At 32.0% G+C, this 19,762-nt stretch overlaps 1 protein-coding gene across 1 annotated transcript in view; it reads right to left on the reverse strand.

The window, feature by feature from the left end:
- Window positions 1-19,762, reverse strand: part of LOC106108434 (dual oxidase) — a 29,215-nt gene that overhangs the window by 5,112 nt on the left and 4,341 nt on the right. Inside the window, exons 2-15 of the mRNA XM_013289599.1 lie at window positions 16,178-16,275; window positions 9,782-9,853; window positions 5,161-5,322; window positions 4,651-4,838; window positions 3,811-3,894; window positions 3,213-3,327; window positions 2,593-2,759; window positions 1,976-2,212; window positions 1,509-1,705; window positions 1,282-1,415; window positions 1,006-1,120; window positions 724-925; window positions 283-436; window positions 2-86 (exon numbers count right to left, since the gene is read on the reverse strand). Of these exons, the coding sequence (XP_013145053.1) occupies window positions 2-86; window positions 283-436; window positions 724-925; window positions 1,006-1,120; window positions 1,282-1,415; window positions 1,509-1,705; window positions 1,976-2,212; window positions 2,593-2,759; window positions 3,213-3,327; window positions 3,811-3,894; window positions 4,651-4,838; window positions 5,161-5,322; window positions 9,782-9,853; window positions 16,178-16,259 (1,994 nt within the window). The 5' untranslated portion in view covers window positions 16,260-16,275. The remainder of the gene's footprint in view (window position 1; window positions 87-282; window positions 437-723; window positions 926-1,005; window positions 1,121-1,281; window positions 1,416-1,508; window positions 1,706-1,975; window positions 2,213-2,592; window positions 2,760-3,212; window positions 3,328-3,810; window positions 3,895-4,650; window positions 4,839-5,160; window positions 5,323-9,781; window positions 9,854-16,177; window positions 16,276-19,762) is intronic.

Genomic DNA, 19,762 nt, shown 5'->3' on the forward strand with positions numbered 1-19,762 from the left:
GGCGGGTTCGGGACCGAGTCGCAGCTTCACTATCCGCTTGTACGACGCGTGCACCCATTCGCGACATACCATTTTGTCTACTGAACCTGAGCAATAGTTTATGATGTGTTTGTTATCAGTTTCTTAGGTTGACGAACTGTAGTAACATAAAGATTATTTGGATTCTCATAAAAAATTATAAGTGTGCATTGGGCCTTTGACAAAATAACAAACGATAATTTTATGAATTTTACGCGAATACTGAATTTTAGATTCCTATGTTTATACTTATTGAGTAAAAACCTTTGTATTGAGTATTCTTTAGATGTTCTTGTTGTATCTTGAGTCGGCGTCGGCGACTGTTTTGTAATTTAACCACTCCGTAGCCAGCGCCCGCGCACAGTATTGGCACAAATACCAGCGCAAGACAGGTATAGATGTATGCGAACTCGTTGCCCTGTGCAAATTTAATACATAGAATGAGTCACAACCAACTTGCGGTATACCTTTATAAGTCAAGAGTAAATGAGCAATTTATAAGCAGGTTAGATCAGTTTACACCTCGATAAGGTGATTTTTAATAATGCAGGCATATCAGGTTAGAAATTAGAATTTCTCATTGCAAACTTGGTATAAAGTTAATAGTCGTGTGTCGAATAAGTTTATTTTGTTAAGGATTTTATTTAAATCAAATAGAACAACTTACAGCTACAGCATAATATCAATTTTTACAGTTAAGCTCACCTCAAAATAATCATATCCTTTCAAATATTTGCACGGTGGTAGTTTAGAAGCATTAAGTTGGTACGGTTGTGGACAGGGGTCTCCCTTGCTCCAATGAAAAACGTCGCGCTGGATGTCATTAGGCCCGACAGCTGTACTGTTCACTATAATATCCCATAGCGTAATACGACGAAGTTCCTCTATCTCATCAGGAGTAAATATCCTTAAAACAAAAGAATAACATCAGATATTACTTCTCTATAAATTGATAAGTAGGTGTTTTCTTAAGTTCAGTACCCGTACCCATTTTTATCGTTTTCGAACCAGAATCTATCTCCGTCTCTTATTCTAGTGAATTGATCTATAATTATTGCTCTAAATAAATCTCCGGGATGACCAGTCGATTCAAGCATTCCTCCTGTAATAATTAAAAAAAAAAATCTTAAAAAACATCACTATACATAATCTATGTGTCAAAATGGAATAAGTAAGCTGAAGTTTAACAACAAGTTTTTCTAGTTCTTGATCTTTATTCACTTTAAATTAATATATTGCTAAGTAAGATTAGAATTAACTTACCTATATAAACATCAATGTTATCAAGCTTTCCGTCATAAGCTTGTACCAATCTTTGCAGTAGATCTGGATTGTTGTCAAAGAGAACAGGGTTAATTTCGTTAAAAGTCTTTATTTTCGGTAGTCCGAAATATGTTCTGAAAAATCAAACATGCACCTTTTAAACATGAATGTAATTTAAAACAATGTTTGGGTAAAAGAAAAATTAAATGATAAAAGAAAGTAAATACCTCGCAGTGTTGTAATCTGGTAATCCATTGTCTCTACCTCTCATGATGTTCAGTGCACCAAGATCGCGTCTAGAAAATTCCATAGGACCAAAGAGATTGTCTCTGACATCGGAGCATAATAACGCATCTTCTCTCTCGGACAACTGTGTTGTCATCCCCATTAGTACTTCTTCTATTGGTACTTGCGACATCACATCCTAGAACAATAACTCTTTATCTAAGCAGCTCCGTAACATTGTTATTAGCTCTTAAGCAATTTTATTATAATTGTAGCAAAAAGTTTTTTTTTAAATTTTTGTTTGTAGAACGTTCGTAGAACAACGATTTCTATTTCTTCATGCTTAGTGGTTTTTTTTCATCCAGACTATCTCCAATAAATTCTTTCATTAGGAATTGTGACTATAATATTAATCACATGGGACTAAGATTGTAATAATGTAAATCCATTTCTATCGATGTTTACTTACATTCCCATCCCACCAAGTCTGACACAATCTAATAGCATCGTGTCCTCCGGGTGCTCTGCTGTATCTACAATTTCTGTCTCGCAGCAATATGGCGGGAGGTACCAAAGTATGACCAAAGCGAAATGCGGCCACAGCAAATGCATGCGTCACTCCAGGAGCTATCTCCGCCCGATAGCCCTCGTATGGAGGAAGAGGTATCCCGAGGAACGCTGGTACGTATTCGTATAGAATTATGTTCTGTTGATGAAACAATTTGCATGAAGACACGATCTAAAGCATTTCGTTTTCATGGATGTGTCAACGCTTAAACTTAGAGAGACAGGAGATTATAAAAATGAATAATAAAATGCTAAATACAGCTTTAGAGAAGATTGAGAATGTGTAATGTTTTACAAATGTATAATAAATGTTGATGCAATACTTATAATTATACGTCTGATAGCATCCTTACGTTCACAAATTAGAAAGGAGGAAAAGACTATTATAATACGAATGATGTAAAAAAATTAATAAAGTGCTGATACCTTTCATTTTTATAACGATAAACAAAAGGGATAGTTTATTGTGGACTTTGGTTTCACATTCACACAAAGTGTTATTTAATTTAGCACGGTTACCTGTAAGCTAGCTATGACAATGCGTCGGGCGCGCTGAAATAATTGCTCGTCATCCCAGTCTGGGTGTTGTTTGTGGACGCGCGCTGCCACCACGTTATGCCAACGCAGCAACAGTATACCAAACGTCACAAGTGCTGGATTCTGGTTAGTCCGAGGATCTCCTAACACTATACATGGAACATCAAACCTTGTTTCAATCAATATAAGAAACGATTTGGAAGATTTCCGTGGCTTCTGAGCAACGCGTAACAAATGTTTTTTTGAATCCATTAAATATTTCTATCCGTGTGATGCAATTAGATTCTTACAAAAACATAGTACTTGGAAACCGATGGGCGGACTTAACTTGAATTTGTAAAAGAAATTTGATTTTAAGTCACCTTACATTACGTAATTTCAGACAAAATAAATGATTATTTAATATGCTTAGCGAATCAAATATACTAGCCTGATTTCTACGAAATCGGAGATCAATTATATGAGTAAATATTTTAATTGATATTTGAACCTTCAACATTCGATTATAATTATAATCACCAATAAACATAGAGTAATTGTTGTTTTTGTCTTAATCTGAATCATGGTATAAATTGTATAATTATGTAGGTCATTTAACTCACAGAATAGTCTCTCAGGGCTGAGCATGCGCATGTAATGGGGCACAGGGTTGTTGAAGAGCGGAACACGTTTCGTGTTGCGCAGGGGCATGCCGCCGTCGCTCGCCAGACTTCCGTTCTATAAGTGCAATTATATTCAGTTACACAATGTACATATGTTTTATACATGATGATGACGTTTATAATGTATAATTTTGCAGTAATCTTTAGTTATTGTTAGTAAGAAAACTATTACAACTAGACAATTTTTCTTTAATTTGTCGATATCTTTAAAAGAAGGGAAATGTGCTAAAGAATTTACAATATTAAGTTCATATTGTTAGTTAAGATCAGAAGGGTTTGTAATAGACCCCATGTTACAATTTTATTTAAAAACAATATATAATTTAGAAACCATGTGAGGAATAAGGATAGTGTTTTTCACTGCCCATGTATTTGTTAGGGTGACTAAGATTAAGACGACGTAGGAACAAAGATCGTGTGTTAACTACAGATATCAATTTAAAAGGAAAAGATGCGTGACGTATCACTATATGTGATAATAAGCTACGTAAACGTATAGAAATGTACATAAAGAGGCAGGCGTGGCTGCTGGTGGCACCTGAAATGACCTCATTGCATTCACCCATGCCTCGCTCGTGCTGTACACGAAACTGCCGTCGATCCACGACGTTATCTGGTTGATCTGGAACAACATATACATATTAGATACAATAAGGCACCTCGCGGTACAGCGGAGCCTATTCTAAGTAAAAAGCGTTACTACATGTGTACATCTTTATTCGCATATATTTGTGATATTGACAATGATGTATGAATTAAAAAAAAAACGGTACATGGCCAGTATTAAAAAAAGAATCATAATTAAAAGTCAAGTGCTTAATCCCTGAGCCACCAACACTACTTATATTGAAGTTATATAAATTTAAAAATGGATTAAAGTTTCTATTTGAATGTAGACTTTAGTTTTGCGCAGTTACGATGCGATCTGGGTTAGACATATACATTAATCTTTATTGCATAGAATTTATCCTTCGCCGAACAGAGACGGTAATCCACGTACCTAACGTCAATGTATACTATAAATTATCTGCAAATGGTAAATAACCATCGAGCCAGTAAAGTTCGAGATATTTCAAAAGAACTAGCGCTGTTTAATTCGTGTCGTTGAAGTCTTCATAGTGTTGTGCCTTTTTAGATGTTTAATCTATTGTCTGTGGTGTTTTATAGTCATGACATTTTTACTACCATATGCAAAACATTCCAATAACTTGAATGACATCTAGACATTGATATTGCGAAATACATACTAATAAGGTCTTGGATTCAAATCCAGTTTACTATGTCGAAAACCATAATTGCGACGGATTTTGGGTTCAATTTCATTGGAATTGTTCAAACTATGGCTAGATAAGCACTCATATAATGATGGTTATCTTACTTGCTCACGAGGACTGTTAGGGCTTTGTCCAGTCTGCCTGTCGTAAGCCGCACGAAGGAACGGCATGTGTTTGGCGCCCTGACACTCCGGGTCGTACATGTGGTCGCACTTGTCCACCGGAATGCGGTGGTGTTCGATGGGACAGCCAGACTCCGACGCCATTACTATCTCTCCAGTCACTACCTGTCCTGTTGACGGGAAACATGTGAAAGATTCTTTAAATTATTCTCAAAACTAGTTGTTTTATGATATCTTATTTATTAGAGTTCGAAGTTTAATTTTCAATGGATTAAAACGGTTATTACACTACTATTTATTATAGGGAAATGATATTAATTAAGAACGACGTTTTTGCTTTGGAAAGTTAATAAAAAGTTAATAAATAAAGTTAATAAATAAAGATACACATATTCAGAATCGTAACATAAGAATCCTAACTAATAGTAGATCTGCAAGAAGTTGAAACTAATGATGATAAGACTTCTGTATTTTTTCAGTTTTAAAACTCACCAAAGAACGCTAATAACGCTGTTCTGTTTGATAACGATGGCAATCCGTCTTGTCCACGCATGAATAGTTTTGATAGAGTTCTAGCTCCTGGTCTATCAGCTCCCGCCATCATGTACACACCATCCGCGTACGAAGCTGGAGTCTTTCGTGTTAGTCTACTATCTGCGAATAATAATAACACTTATTGTTTTGTAATAAAAGGTTTTATTTGGTTATCAAGATTCTTATAGATGGATGATTACACGCTACGCCAATAAAATATTATTCCAATTACAGTAGACAGGTGATATTTATTTAAACATAGTACACACTGACCCAGATAATTCTCATGAAGTCGAAAATGGTAAAGTCGTAAAAGGGTTTTTAAAATTACAATGTAACCAAGACAACCGAGAAACTATTAGGTTTACTAACACTGTATATTTATAATAATTAAAATATGTTTTATGCTTTTTGACACTAAAGGCCTGTCCTACCAAATTGTAAATTAAAATTGTAAACATCGGATTTTGTTCACTCATCTGACAGAGACGTCATTATCAAACTGTCTGAGCCTCTATCAGCCTTTGGTGGGACAGGCCCTAAGTGTCCATTCTACGCGTAGAAAAATGAAAATAAAATTTCCCTTTATTAAAAAGCTTATATTTTCCAAGCATTTGAATATGTCATAGAAATTACGAAGTCACTTTAATATGTTGTAATATCAATTAGTTTGTGTCCGTATTCACGTCGCCCGAGGCTCGAGTCGTGGTAACTTGTCAAAGTTATAAATGATGTGTTAATCTTAAAATTAATTCCTAATAAATTATCGCAGTTAGATAACAGAGTACTTGAAACTATATAATGTGCTTTTAAATAATATGTTCATTCGTTTTAACCGTTTTAAAATACATAATTTTATTTCGAAGCTATTTAAACATTAATTGCGACTTTATACTTTTTTTCTATTTTTAAAAACAAATCTATATGACCTCTAACTGAACGGTAATGACGATTAACAATATACTAGCTTTAACCCGCGACTCCCTCCGCGTGGAATAAATAAAAACCTAAAATCAAGCTTATGTGTTCTTTCAGACTACCTCTACACTTATACAAAATTTCATCGAAATCCGTTCAGCCGTTTAGACTTCAAACTTAAACAACTATTCATTTATTTTTGTGTTTATAATATTAGTATTAGTTATTGTAATTTACAATCAAATATATTTAACATTTGGAAGCTTAAGAAAATCTGACCATCTGTTAACCCTCGGCTATCAATCATTTATATATAGACGAATAAATAGATATTAAATTACCAATATTACGTTATAATAAATTGAACAGTCGCAATATTGATGAGGAAAATCGAACCTCGATCAAATAATTCTATATTTTGTTTTAACATTTGATACTTATTACATCATCATAGTGATTCGTTTGTATTCACGCAATATTTAGCCGAGATATTCAACACAGGCAGAGACAATAATTACCGATACATGTTGCACGACTTAATAACACAGAGTGAGTATCTTTATCATGTGAATGACAAACAGCTGTCGATAACTGAAACAAATGAATGTCGATACAAGAGCTTACGCAATTTAAACTTTCATTTTATGGTTTTGGTTGACTTAAGCTGGGTTCCTGAAGTTGCTATTTATTTTATCAATACCTAGTGGTTCTTCAGTGTTAGTTTAACCTAAGATGCAACGTAAAACTTAAGTAACGTAGTTCAGAAACGCATATAATGAAGTTTACTAATCAAAAACACTAACGAATTGTTAAATATAACTGGGAAACCGGCCATTAATAACATACAGTGAGATTGTTTATAATGTGAATAATAAACAGCTGTCAGTAACTGAAACATATGACTATCGATACAAGAGCTTACGCAATTTAAACCAAACTTACATTTTGTTTTTTTAAATGTCCATGGACTTAAGATTAAAGAAACAATTTATTTGGAATTGTAATGAAGTTAATTTACATATTATAGATTGTGCATTACAGAGTTTAATTAAAAGAAATACTTTTATTTATATTTTAAACTAAATAAAATGCGCGATTAAAACTGAAATTACTGAAACTGTCGTTGAAAAAAAAAACAAACGAATTGAGTACCTCCTTTTTTTTGGAAGTCGGTCAAAAACAAACAATGGGCTTTTAAAAAAAAGTCATAATCGAATTAAACAAGTTTCATTTGTTTCCAGTTCTTAATTTATCTGTAAAATAAGTTAACCTATTAATAGGTAAAAAAATAACGTTTATTTACATATTTAATTGCTTTTTTCAATTCAGTAGTAATCAATTTCATATTATCGTATATCATTGGATTTAGTAGTCATACAAACATCATAAATAACTGATACTTATTACTAACTTTTAATTGTAAATTTAGTTTTTAATTTAATTTATTGATTTAAAACTGGGCTAGAATATGAGATACAAACTGTGATATAGAAATAAGATACCTGTAATTTTAGATTTAGACCGATTGTAAACTTTTTTGAAAATAAAAACAATCGCATCCCAGGTACCTGAGAAATATATTTCAGGGGAGCGACGAGAGCGGCAGAAGCCGCCATTAAAAAAAACAGATATAAGCTATACAAATGTTTTGTCTAAGCTTTAGTTCCAGTAATAGCAACCGACCAAAATGAATTCAATAAACGTGACCTGTAAACATGCGAGCAAAATCAATGGTTCACACGAAGTCATTAATTAGTTTTTGTCCGCACGCCGCTAGACATTAACCTACGTACAGAACATGCCAATGTGTCTATTTACCTTGATAGCCATCAGTTACACAAGACGAATGACAATTTAAATAAGAGTTTATTCAAGTACTTTTGTATCTCTGTTGACCGTGACGTAACCTCTAATCAACGACTTTCCAATTGATTTAAACCATTTTATTCTGGTAATCCATGAGTATAATACATAAATAGCTCTTGTTTGTGACTTCGTCGGCGTGAAATTTAAATATGTAAAAACACAGCCTATGTTACTTACGTAATTTTAATTAAAAATATTTTAATTAAAAAAGCCCAACAGATTGAAATAAAAAAGGGACAAATTAGATTTAAAATTATACGAGTATATAGAATCGAAATAATGTTTATTCACTTGTTATACAGCCATTGGCTTTAACGGTCATCGACAAAATTAGTACCAAAAAAAAAAGAAAAATCGCAACACGTGAGAATGTAGCAAAAAACAAAAAAACGTGATCTGAAAACAATAATTACAGTTCATTGATATGTAGACTAATTTATGCTTGTTTTTTGTGTTATTGCATAGTGTAGTTGGGATTTTTCGTGGTTGAATAATATTCGTCCGACAATGGCAATTGAAAGTAAAAGATAGGGATATTAAATTGAGATGCAAAATGGTATTATATCCAGTTGAAGTTTTTAACCTAATAATTTTATTTCAAATGAGTTGTCGACTGCAAACTTCGTTAGCGCAAATTTGGACCACGCGTTACGTACTTTTGACAGCGCGGATATAAAAAAAATAGTCTATAATATGTCTATCCATGTGAGCTACCCTCCAGTGAAAGTCCCGGCGAAATCGGCCGAGTCGTTTCGGAGGTTGCCCGCAACAAACGCGGCTTGTGGACAGACAGACAAACAGTCAGGCAAAAATTTTTAAATGCGATTTTGTCATTGCTACATCATCTTCCCGAAATTTGGATTTTTTCTTTTGATTTTACAAACTGGCACTCCAATTTTATTAAATGTATAGATTTAACGATTTTAATTATGGCAAAAAGATTTTATACATTTTATGTTATAGCTTAGTTGTATTTATGCGTTGAAATCTTTTATACGGTGTTTTGTGTTCCACTACACTGCAACTGTTTCATCCGTAATGAGTAACTCCGCGTGAATGTCATCATACCACTTTGTAATTTAATTCATTCATTATTTATGTGTTGATGAGTCTCACAGCAAAATTCCACTTGCGTTTCCTAAGGTCTGTGTTATACAATTATACCGTTATAAATTTTATGATGTACACGTATGTGTATTTAAGTTGTATAACTTAAATTTTAAAATGCGTCGTATTTAAAAAAAATCTTTGAAACTTATCTAGGAAAGAAATGTGCACACGGTTCAGTGTATACTGACTGTACACTTTGCTTGCATTGTAATTATAACCCGAATTCATATGGTGATATTTTGAATGAAAATAATTATTTTGTAGTTAATTTATGTTGGTATTTATAAAGTTTAACAATTATTGTGTGATAAAATCCAATTATTGGACTAACGAATGGAATGATAATTTTTAATTCAATCTTTACGTTAAAAAATTAACACCTGCGCTAGTAGCCACAGAACTATAACATCGAGGTCGTATAGATAAATCAAATGTTTTATTGTGATTACGCCTGAATACCAGTATAACAATAGTAACTGATAAAAAAATAACGGCCTGTGGCAATATTATTTATAGATGTGTTGCAATCGTTTGAATTTGTTTATCTAGATACAAGTAGAGAAATATAAAAGTACAGTTAATATTGAGGTTAGGTTCTAAACACTTGAGATCTAGGACCCGTGTTATTAATCATACTTATATAAAAAGTAATAAGGCGCCTTCTGAGGTTATGTTAAATACTCACCGACGGATCCCCAATCAGGATAAGCTCTGTTATTGTACCAGCCATCGTATCGCTGCTTTTCATAATATATTTCTGAAACAAAATAAACTAAATCAAAACTTGTATATTGCTGATAAAAATTATAACTTTCCGAAGACTGTTGTCTATAACAAATTCAATACGTTTGTGTAAGATAATTACATCAAATTGATTTTTCATTTCTTTTCCAACTTGACTATTTGTAATAAAAAAAATAAACATTTTGCTTATGTCAAATTGACATAATTAATCTTTGACAACAGTTTGTACTTTATATTTATTACATACTAGCTGTTGCCCGCGACTTCGTCCTCGCAATATTAAGATAAAAAAGTAGCCTATAATATGCCCGTCTGTCAGCTACCTTTCAGAGAAAGTCCGTTCGAAATCGGCCCAGGTGTTAAAAGATTATCCGGAACAAACGCGACTTGCGGACAGACAGACAGACAAAAAATTTTTAAATGCGATTTTCGTTATAAGCGACGTAAAGACATAATCTTTCCGAAATCTGGAATTTTACTTTTTATATTACAAACATACATTCCCATTTTATTATATGTATATATTTAAGTAATTGATTAATCTGAATTATCACAAAAACGTAATCCAATAGATTTATTTAATTGTAAAAACCTGGTTAATCTAAAAACGAGATTCCAAAGCGTATACAATTAACCTCTTACGTGAGATGAAAATTAAATACCGTCTAGCATTGTAGGTTACTTTTTGTTTTGAGTATAAGCTTGATCTAGTATCCAGATGTCATGCATTCATAATTAGGTAGAATGCATGACATCTACGACAATACGAACATTGACGAAAAATGTTTTTGGTTGGAAATATCGTATATTGTTAATAATATTGTGATAAAAATAAATCTTACTATTTTATTATTTTATTATCTTACTATCATAGTCATACTAATATTATAAATGCGACAGTTTAGATCGATGGATGGATGTTATAGCCTAAACCGCTGAACGGATTTTGATGAAATTTGACAAAGATGTAGAATACAGTCTGGAAGAACACATTGGATACTTAATTTTCTTTTTAATTCCATGCGAACAGAGTCGCGGGCGAAAGCTACTGAAATATAAATGTAATGTAACTTATTGCGTAGGATAAACATTTAAATCGATTTATTTCTATTATATCTAACGTTAATTATTTCAAATTGTCTTTAAAACTTGTAAAAGAATGTTGAGAATGACAAATTATTACTTTGCTATATATTTTTCTTAATTCAGAAATACTTAGTAAGGGATAAATGTAAGTTAATAGTAACTTGTACATATATTGCAGTTGACATTTAATATTTAAGTGAAGGCGAACGTAATTGGTCATGAAACATGTATGATACGGTTATATTCTGCACCTGCACCAATTGCACGGTAAATCGTAAATCCGTTTTATATTGCATTTGTTTTTTCTCGGCAATATTTCTTTCATAATTATTGCCTTGTATGTATTTTATATCACTTTATAATCTGTTTATTATTGACCCAAATGATTTAGACGCTATATACCATTTGTCCTACATTTGTAATAAATACATATTTATAGTAGTAACATGTATTCATAAAATGCATTGATTTAAAATTGTTAAACAAGCCTAGTAAGTAAGTATTGTTATTTTAAGTTATGGTTTATCGTTATTACAATTTTATTGGTTGAAATAAAATTTTAATTGCACTGTAAATAAAACTTGATTCCCAATTCAATATATATAGATAAAAGTTGTCATTGACATAAGCTAGAAAAGTTATAGGTCAACGAATCGACGTTCGATCAAGATATTAATTTATATAATTGTAATAGTAAGAGCTTCTGTACACCTGAAATTAATCTATCGCACAACTATTTAGTCGCGTTTTGATTCATATGATCTTATGCTATGGATGATATGGAGGCATACCACTCGATTGTTAGTTGTGCAACTAAACAGTTGAATTGGATGCAAAACAAACGCCAATCGCATAACAGTTGTTTAGTCAAATGTGTTGGTCGCTTTAAATGTTGTTATAAGCGTAGCTGTCAGAACTTCATTGACAGCTGCGACGGCGACACGACGAGAGGCGGCATGCATCCGACGTATTCCACTTTAGAAATTATCAATCGATATTATTCAATGTTTATCGACATATCTATCAATAGTAGTTGACAGGCACGATACGAGTAAATTATGCATACTTTTTAACGTGCATATTCTAACGGAAAGTTTACTGTTATGTTTGAACCAACTTCAATCAATACTTATACTTATTTTAAACTACTTCAGCAAAAAATATAATAAAGTTGATTAATAGATTCGTGATCTTAGTCAAGTTAAAGGATAAGAAAACAAGACGCATGATATGCAAATTACTATAATAGCCATAAAGTGGCGCTAATTGTAACATTTAACAATACAAAACGATGATTAGGGGTTTTCTGAATGAGAACTACTCAAAATGACGTGTGTTTGATGCCAGTGATTGATGAGAAGTTAGTTTTTCAACCGTATCCGCGTATAAAAACTAAATCCGGTACAGTCAGCAGGGCAAATGAGTTCTGAAGAAAAAAGAAGCAACTTTTTTGTTATCTTATAGCAAATGAGATCATAGCTTTAAAAAAAGAGGCATGATCTTAATAGGGTTAGCTTCTTTTTGCAAAACATAATTACGTCAATTTATTTTAACATATTACTTCTGAGGATTTACAATATTTTGATGAGTACAAGAGTTGTAATTTAATTCGCCGAATTTATTATAAGTTATGGACAGAGCTTCCTAATATTACTAAAGGCAATTCATATCACATGACATATTCTTATCCCTTGGTGACAAATATTTGTAAATATAACCTCTAATGAGGCCGTGAACAATTTTAAACATTTATTGCAACGTATTAGAGTTATAACTCATATACAATTAAATTAAAACAAAAGATCTTACGTAGATAATGTTAACTTTGCTTAAAGCTATTAAAAGGTACTCAGCTTATGGCTAACGATTTAAGCCAATAACCTGGGTTTCCACAATCAAAACATATGTACAAAAATTCACAGTCATCTCTTTCATTATCTTTGATTAAACAGAGACAACGATATGTTTTTGTACAAATGTTTGTGCAACTGAAACACATGATTACACTCGTGATGTAAGATAAAGGTACAAGCATTAAACAGATATCTCATCGCAACGTATCTGCTAATGTTTATGTGACAAGGAAGCTATTCGTTTCTCGGTAGCAACAACTTCATTAGAATAAGTAGCTATAGGAAACTAATTATATGGAATACGGTAAATATCAGTAACTAAGACAAAGCTTTAGAGCTGAAGCTGATCTTTGACGAAACTATCACACAACTGCTGTGCGATTGTCGATTATTACGCAACCAAAACAACTGTTTAGTTGCACAACTAAAAATCGAGTAGTTTGCGCACCTCCATGTAGTTTATAGGAATCGAAACAAGACTAAACAGTTCTGCATTAGTATAGTCAAAGATGTGCGAGGTCTTATGCTTTGTATGAATTATGTTTATTACTATTGCTAGTTAAACTTGAAGACCTGTAAATTAAAACAACGTCGCTACCTAAATACAATTAATTTTAATCTTCTTTGTTATTTTTATTGATAAAATTTTAAGTTTTCTTTGAATTTTTAAGAAGACATCATTCAAATCAAGGCAAACGTCATAAGAGTCATCGTCCAAATATCTACGTGGTCAGTGGAGGCCACACAATGGCGACCTTCGTCTGCTTTCTCTCGTCACTTGTGCGATGCGACTCAAACGCACGTAGCTATAATATACATTTGTATTAGCCACTTAATGTTGAGAGAATTAAGTACGGATTTGATACTAGAAAGTAGTTGATGTTTTATTCAAGTAATTTAAGGACTGTTCGTGGTGAGAGTGATAGTTTTCAATTGTTTTTGTATTGTTTTAATTTATACAAGTAATGTCTTGTATCTTCGTTGCTAATCTAAATGACGTAACGTTAATCTTTACAAAGGTCTTCTTTCAAGGTCATTAAATATCAAGTAGCAAGTAGATCGTGCGAATGCAATGTCAAATACAATCAGGAAACGTGATTTTTAAATGCTAAAATCCAGGAAGTGTAAATCCTAGGCTATGATCTCAGGAAGTTAGTCGACAATTGACATTTAAATGTCAAAAAATGTCCCGGATGTAATGGGGGAGATCGTTAAATATCACAACATGCGTATCCCTATACTAAATCTTACATAGTTTTATATTTCATTTGTTTTTAATTAAAACCTTTGAAGTATTTACGTCTTTTTTGCTATTTAATGTTTAATTGACGTGACGTATAATTTACCCAAAAGTTCCTATCTAGCATTGTAATAATAATACAAAAATAATTCGATAACGTTTTATAGGACAGTTAAAACAAAATGGTACAAACACAGTTTATCATCTAAAGCATCGTTGCAGGTAATTAATTTTTTGTGGCCGTAAACGTGTTAATTAAGAAAAAACTCATCATAAAATCATTTAATGCCTATTGTATTACATGCAAATCGTTAAGCTATTTGGCCAAGGCTTAAAGTCGGTAAGCTCTTAAAAAGGAAATAGTTAATTTTTTGTTATTACACCGATCTTCACTTACTAAGTTGCTTAATTTAAATTAAGTTTTTTTATAGTTTTTCAATTTGTTTAATCGTTTCCAACTTTTATAGTTTAAATAGACATAAAAAGGTTGTTTAAGATAAATCGAGAATAGTATAATTCGTTGCATGTATTTTTCTTTACATCGTAACGTAATGCTTACGATTTTTAATCTATTTTTTATCTGGATGAATATTTAAACGAGGCACTAATAGCCTTGTTAGCTAATGTACATGTAAAACTGCTAAAAGTTTTACTACTTGCAAAACTTAAGGTCATCGATACAAACGTGTTTGATAACGCTATGAACTACTTTAATCGAATAAATGAAGTACAAATAATAATTCACTTAAAGTATATTTATAGCTTATACTGTGATTATTTAATCTTAAACAAAATAAATAACACATTCGCTTATAGTGAAATTTTGCAAAAAAATCTCGGAAATTACCCTTATATAGCAAAAATCTTAAAATAAGTCTTTGTGAAATATTGATAAAATAGTAGTGTTAACTAAGCGTAAGACCTTGACCTACCGGAAGCTGGATATCGTGAAGGTCGCGAAGAAATTCTGCAGACAATTTCGTGACTCCATTACGTGGAGCACAGTAAAATGTCAAGATACTGACGTCACGGAAGCAAGTTCAAGTGTTAATGTACGAAACGACTTGATCCACTTTTTGACATTGTCGAAGTACAACTCAGCAATTTAACGGGGATGACGAGTGTTGTATTTAGCGTGTGTTTCACGAATGTACACTGAAAGATCTGAGACTCGGTAACAAGAGGTTAGTGACAATTTGTCAACCTATGCTTATAATAAAAACTTAAAATAAGGTCCTATAAGAACATAATAATCTTAAATCATTAATGCGATAGACTACAAGTAATTAACGTCAAACGTTTTAAACGAATTTGTACATTAAATAAGTTGTACATTTGCAAACATATGTATAATATAAATTAAATCATTACACAGATGTAGTGTAGTATTTTATTTTCTATACTTTATTTTGTAATTTATGGTATCTACTACATTGTTCTTTGAAGAAGTCTCAAGAATATGTCGTATAGCAAGAAGAATGATACAATTCCAACAAAGGCATCCGGAGCTATAGATATCATCCGTTTACAAGGACTTTGACATTAAAGGCAACGACACAAACGGATCTCATTTGTTAAGTTCAAGCCTATTTTAAGATTGGTTTCTTCATCAATCTGTACAATAGCACAGCAATTGTTTGTTCTAAAAATATAAGGATATGTGATGATTTAGTTCAATTAAAAATTCAATTTGAACATTTATTAAAATGGTAACATTTTTTTGTATAAATTTCACATGCTATAGAGTTATTAACTCAGTACAAGATCAAATAACTTGTTGAAACTGGCCAATTATGTATAAATATTTGCAAAATGTCTTTCAATCATTTATTCTTTGATTTTGATATTTTAATTGTAACATGAATATAACGGTTAACCAAGGTTTGACCTATAGACTGCACTGCTCGGATGTAAGCGAGGTTTTTGTGTACTGTTTGCCTTCACACAGTGGGTGTGCTTCCAACTTACCTTTTACGATATCGCGGAAAGTGTTACTATTCTATTTGATCCTACATAAAAAGTAAGTTTGAATTATTTTACTCTTATAATACCCCGAGCATGAATACAAATAGAATATACGAGTATGACCGTATAAATGTAACAATTGTAAGCACATACAAATAGAATCTGAACGTTTTTTATTATTGTTTTAACGTACCAGGATCACATGAACACAAAGTAACGGCGAAGAGGAGTATAACAGACTGCATTTTCGACCAAGGGCGCCTATTGGCAGCCATCTTGATTTCTGGAAATCTGAAATCAAAGAATAAAGAATAGATTATTTTACACCAAATAAACTGTATACAAACGCGTTTACAAAATTTTAACTGTCAGTTAAACTCTACAGTTAATGTTTTCACTTACGCACAATTTTAACTGTACAGTTCCACTGTAGAGTTAAAACTGAAGAAATGCAACGTGCGTAAGGTTAGTAAGCGATATGATTTGTAAATCTTTTAACTGGCGTTTAATTTATTGTTGTATAATAATTTGTACGCATGTACATTTGTTTGCATATTTTTATTTCCTTGTTGCATCACTTATGTAAGTGTCGGTGCGTAAACGACTTATAAAAGACAACGCTTCATGAATACTTAAGAGTCCTAGGTATTATTTGATTTTAAATAGGGAAATACAAGTAAATAACTTAGTTATTACTATTAAGGAAACATCACACTTATTCGTCTTTACATTCTTGAGTAATCCTAATGTTTAGGATAGAGTAAGTTGCTGAGAAATGGAATTACGTAAACCTTTTAAATGTTTATTATAAAGAGAAGGAGACTATAACAAGGCGTCGAAAACAGCAAAATTGCGCTAAAATTATTATTAAAATATATTGGAGTGCTACTTATTAATAATTCATAAAATATTATTAAGAGCTTCCATGATCCAAATAAAAGTGGAACCAATTGCCATTCATGTAACTTGTAGCATTAAGTGAATTAATTCTAAGCACGTTGCCGTTTAAATTGATATATAGTATTACAAGATTCAAATCATATATCAGCTCGATATTTTTGACGAGCGTATGACGGTGCAGTCTGATGCTAAGTGAGCCTACTGCGGAGGAAAGCGCATTCGGAAACCTGACCCTGCATACTTATACGATGACGTATTGATACATTAAATTATGTTCTAAGTAGCGTCGTGTGTGATATTCGGAGCCACAATAAATTTTGAATAATAGTATATCTATAACAAACGTGTTGCAGCGTCGGACCAAAGATCGTGCCATATTCGTCGAATGCCTTAAGCGAATCATGTCAACTTGTATTTACAATATTTAGACCTTCGCAGTTACAAGTGTTTGAGGTTACTTGAATTTGTTTTACAATCAGCTCTTCGAAGATTGTTACAATGTTACGCTAGGCCATGACTTTTGGTATATACCTCCAATTACTTTTTGCTACACTTTCGTTGTACGATTTGGTTTTGATATTAGGTAAATGCATTTTTTTATAGATTCTTGTATTCTAGTTGTTGCTCGCGACGTCATCCGCGTAAAATCATAAAAATCACAGCCTGTGATACTGATTACGTAGCTTTTTAATGATGAAAGAATTTTCGAAATCGACACAGTAGTTTTTGAATTATTCCAAAACATACAAAAATATAAATCTTTCCTCTTTATAATATTAGTATAGATATAGATTTTGTTTTATATTTTACCACATTTTTTTTTATAGTTAGAACCATACTACCAAGAAATGATATTGATCAAATGTGCAGAATAAATGTATAAGTAAACATGAATAAAACATAATGGAAGTGTCACTTGAATAAAAGAAACAAATGAAGTTAGTTTCAGATATCCCACAATTTCTATGTTGTTCAAATTGACTTTTATGACCGATCTTTGTTGCAGATTTTTATATTTAAGTTGAGAAAGTCTTTGAATTCAAAACTACGTACTATAAATAATATCCTTTTATGTTCTCGTTCGATTAAAGTTCAATACTTTAGTTCTTGAATTAAGTTACAAATAACGTATCACTAATGATGTTTATTTTTATAAAATCCCTGTAGAGAAATATGAATTTAAAGATTGTAATCTTAAAATATAGATAATAAATGTGCAATAAATTTCGATGGTAGTTTGTAGTCGTACGTGTCTGCAGTCAAGTGAGTTGCTTGTAAAAGTGGGTCACAATGTGCATTATGATATAGCTCTATAACTTATACGTGTTTTAAGTGATATTTCATTAATATCTAAATGTTGTTTATCTATACTTCTACTACAGAGAGGAAATATTTGTATTTTTGTATTTATTGAAATAACTCAAAAACTACTGGGCCGAATTTGAAAATTATTTCACCATTTAAAAGCTACGTTATCAGTGAAAAACATAGACTACGTTTTAATTTTTTTATTTCATGGGGACGATGTCGCGAGCAACAGCTAGTTCACTAATATACGACAAACTGTATTGCTCTTATTAATGTGGATTATAGGCGTAGTTCCTATTCTAGGAAATGTTTTTGTTACAAATATGTAAAATAAAACGTAATTTCGCATTTATTGTTTTGTCAAACGAGTACACTGAGGGAAAGATGTTTGATCGCGCTTGTCGCTTGGCCCACATGCAGCGTTGAGCAATGCGGCTCTCGACAGCACTCACAGCACCCAGCTCGCCGCACGCAATCTCTGCCCTCGTACGTGCAGACGCAACACTACTTAAATGCATCTTGAGTGATAATCATAATATACATTTAAAGGTTTTTTAATGCCAACATTTCCCCAACGATTTCATACACTAGTTATTCTTGTAGTCACTATTGGAAAGGGAAATACCCTTTTTACACATCCTTTTCTCTATCCTTCAAACGTAGGAAATGCATTCTTATAACAAATAGCCGTTGCTCGCGACTTTGCCCCCGTGATATTAAAAAAATATATAATAGTATGTTACTCATAAATAAATTACCTTTCGAATGGTGAAAGGTTTTTTAAAATCGGCCCAGTAGTTTTCGAGTTATTTCAATGCAAATAAAAATACAAATAATCTTTTCATAAGATTATTATAGATGTCTATGGACATTTGCAATCATTACGCTTTGTTAAATATATCAGACTGTTAGCTTGTTTGCCTTTTTTTTACTATAAAAGTTCTTATTTAATTTCTTTCATCACCGAATATATAGAACACAAACTGATGCAATTCAGGTTAACAACCTCATTTAACGTCAAATAAATCGCGAGCACGGTAAATGTAATGCCAATTAAAGTATTTGCAAAAGACTGTGTAAATATATTTGGTGACATTTAATTATTATGATATATTTAATTGGACAAACATGTAAAAAGTTCCAAATATGTCCGTTGGTGATTGTTGGGAATAAAGACATTGAGTTGTAAAACTTGTATCGCAAACAGTGCGTGGCAAAAACGTACATTTACTTTGTTGTAGGTATTATCTTACTAGAGCAATTCGAGGTGATCGCTAAAGGAAGTTGGGCTGAATTAGACCACATAAGTGTCTAATATTTATGTCTTTTTTTTTAAATGATATCTTAGTTTATTTTACATGAATTTTGTTACTTTATTTTATTAGAACAAGTAATAAGATGTTAATCTTTTTTTTGGTTAATTTTATTAAAATAAGTAACCAATTTTTTATATCTCGAGAAAACTAGCACCGTTTATGTACAAACTATTAAAGTTCACAGTTAAAAATGTAGAGGGAATCTTATCGTGTTTTTACTATTGTGATTAAAATAATCGGGCGTTAAAATTTCT

Source organism: Papilio polytes, unplaced genomic scaffold (assembly GCF_000836215.1).
Source record: "Papilio polytes unplaced genomic scaffold, Ppol_1.0 DF821511.1, whole genome shotgun sequence".
Classification (NCBI taxonomy): Eukaryota; Metazoa; Arthropoda; class Insecta; order Lepidoptera; family Papilionidae; genus Papilio; species Papilio polytes.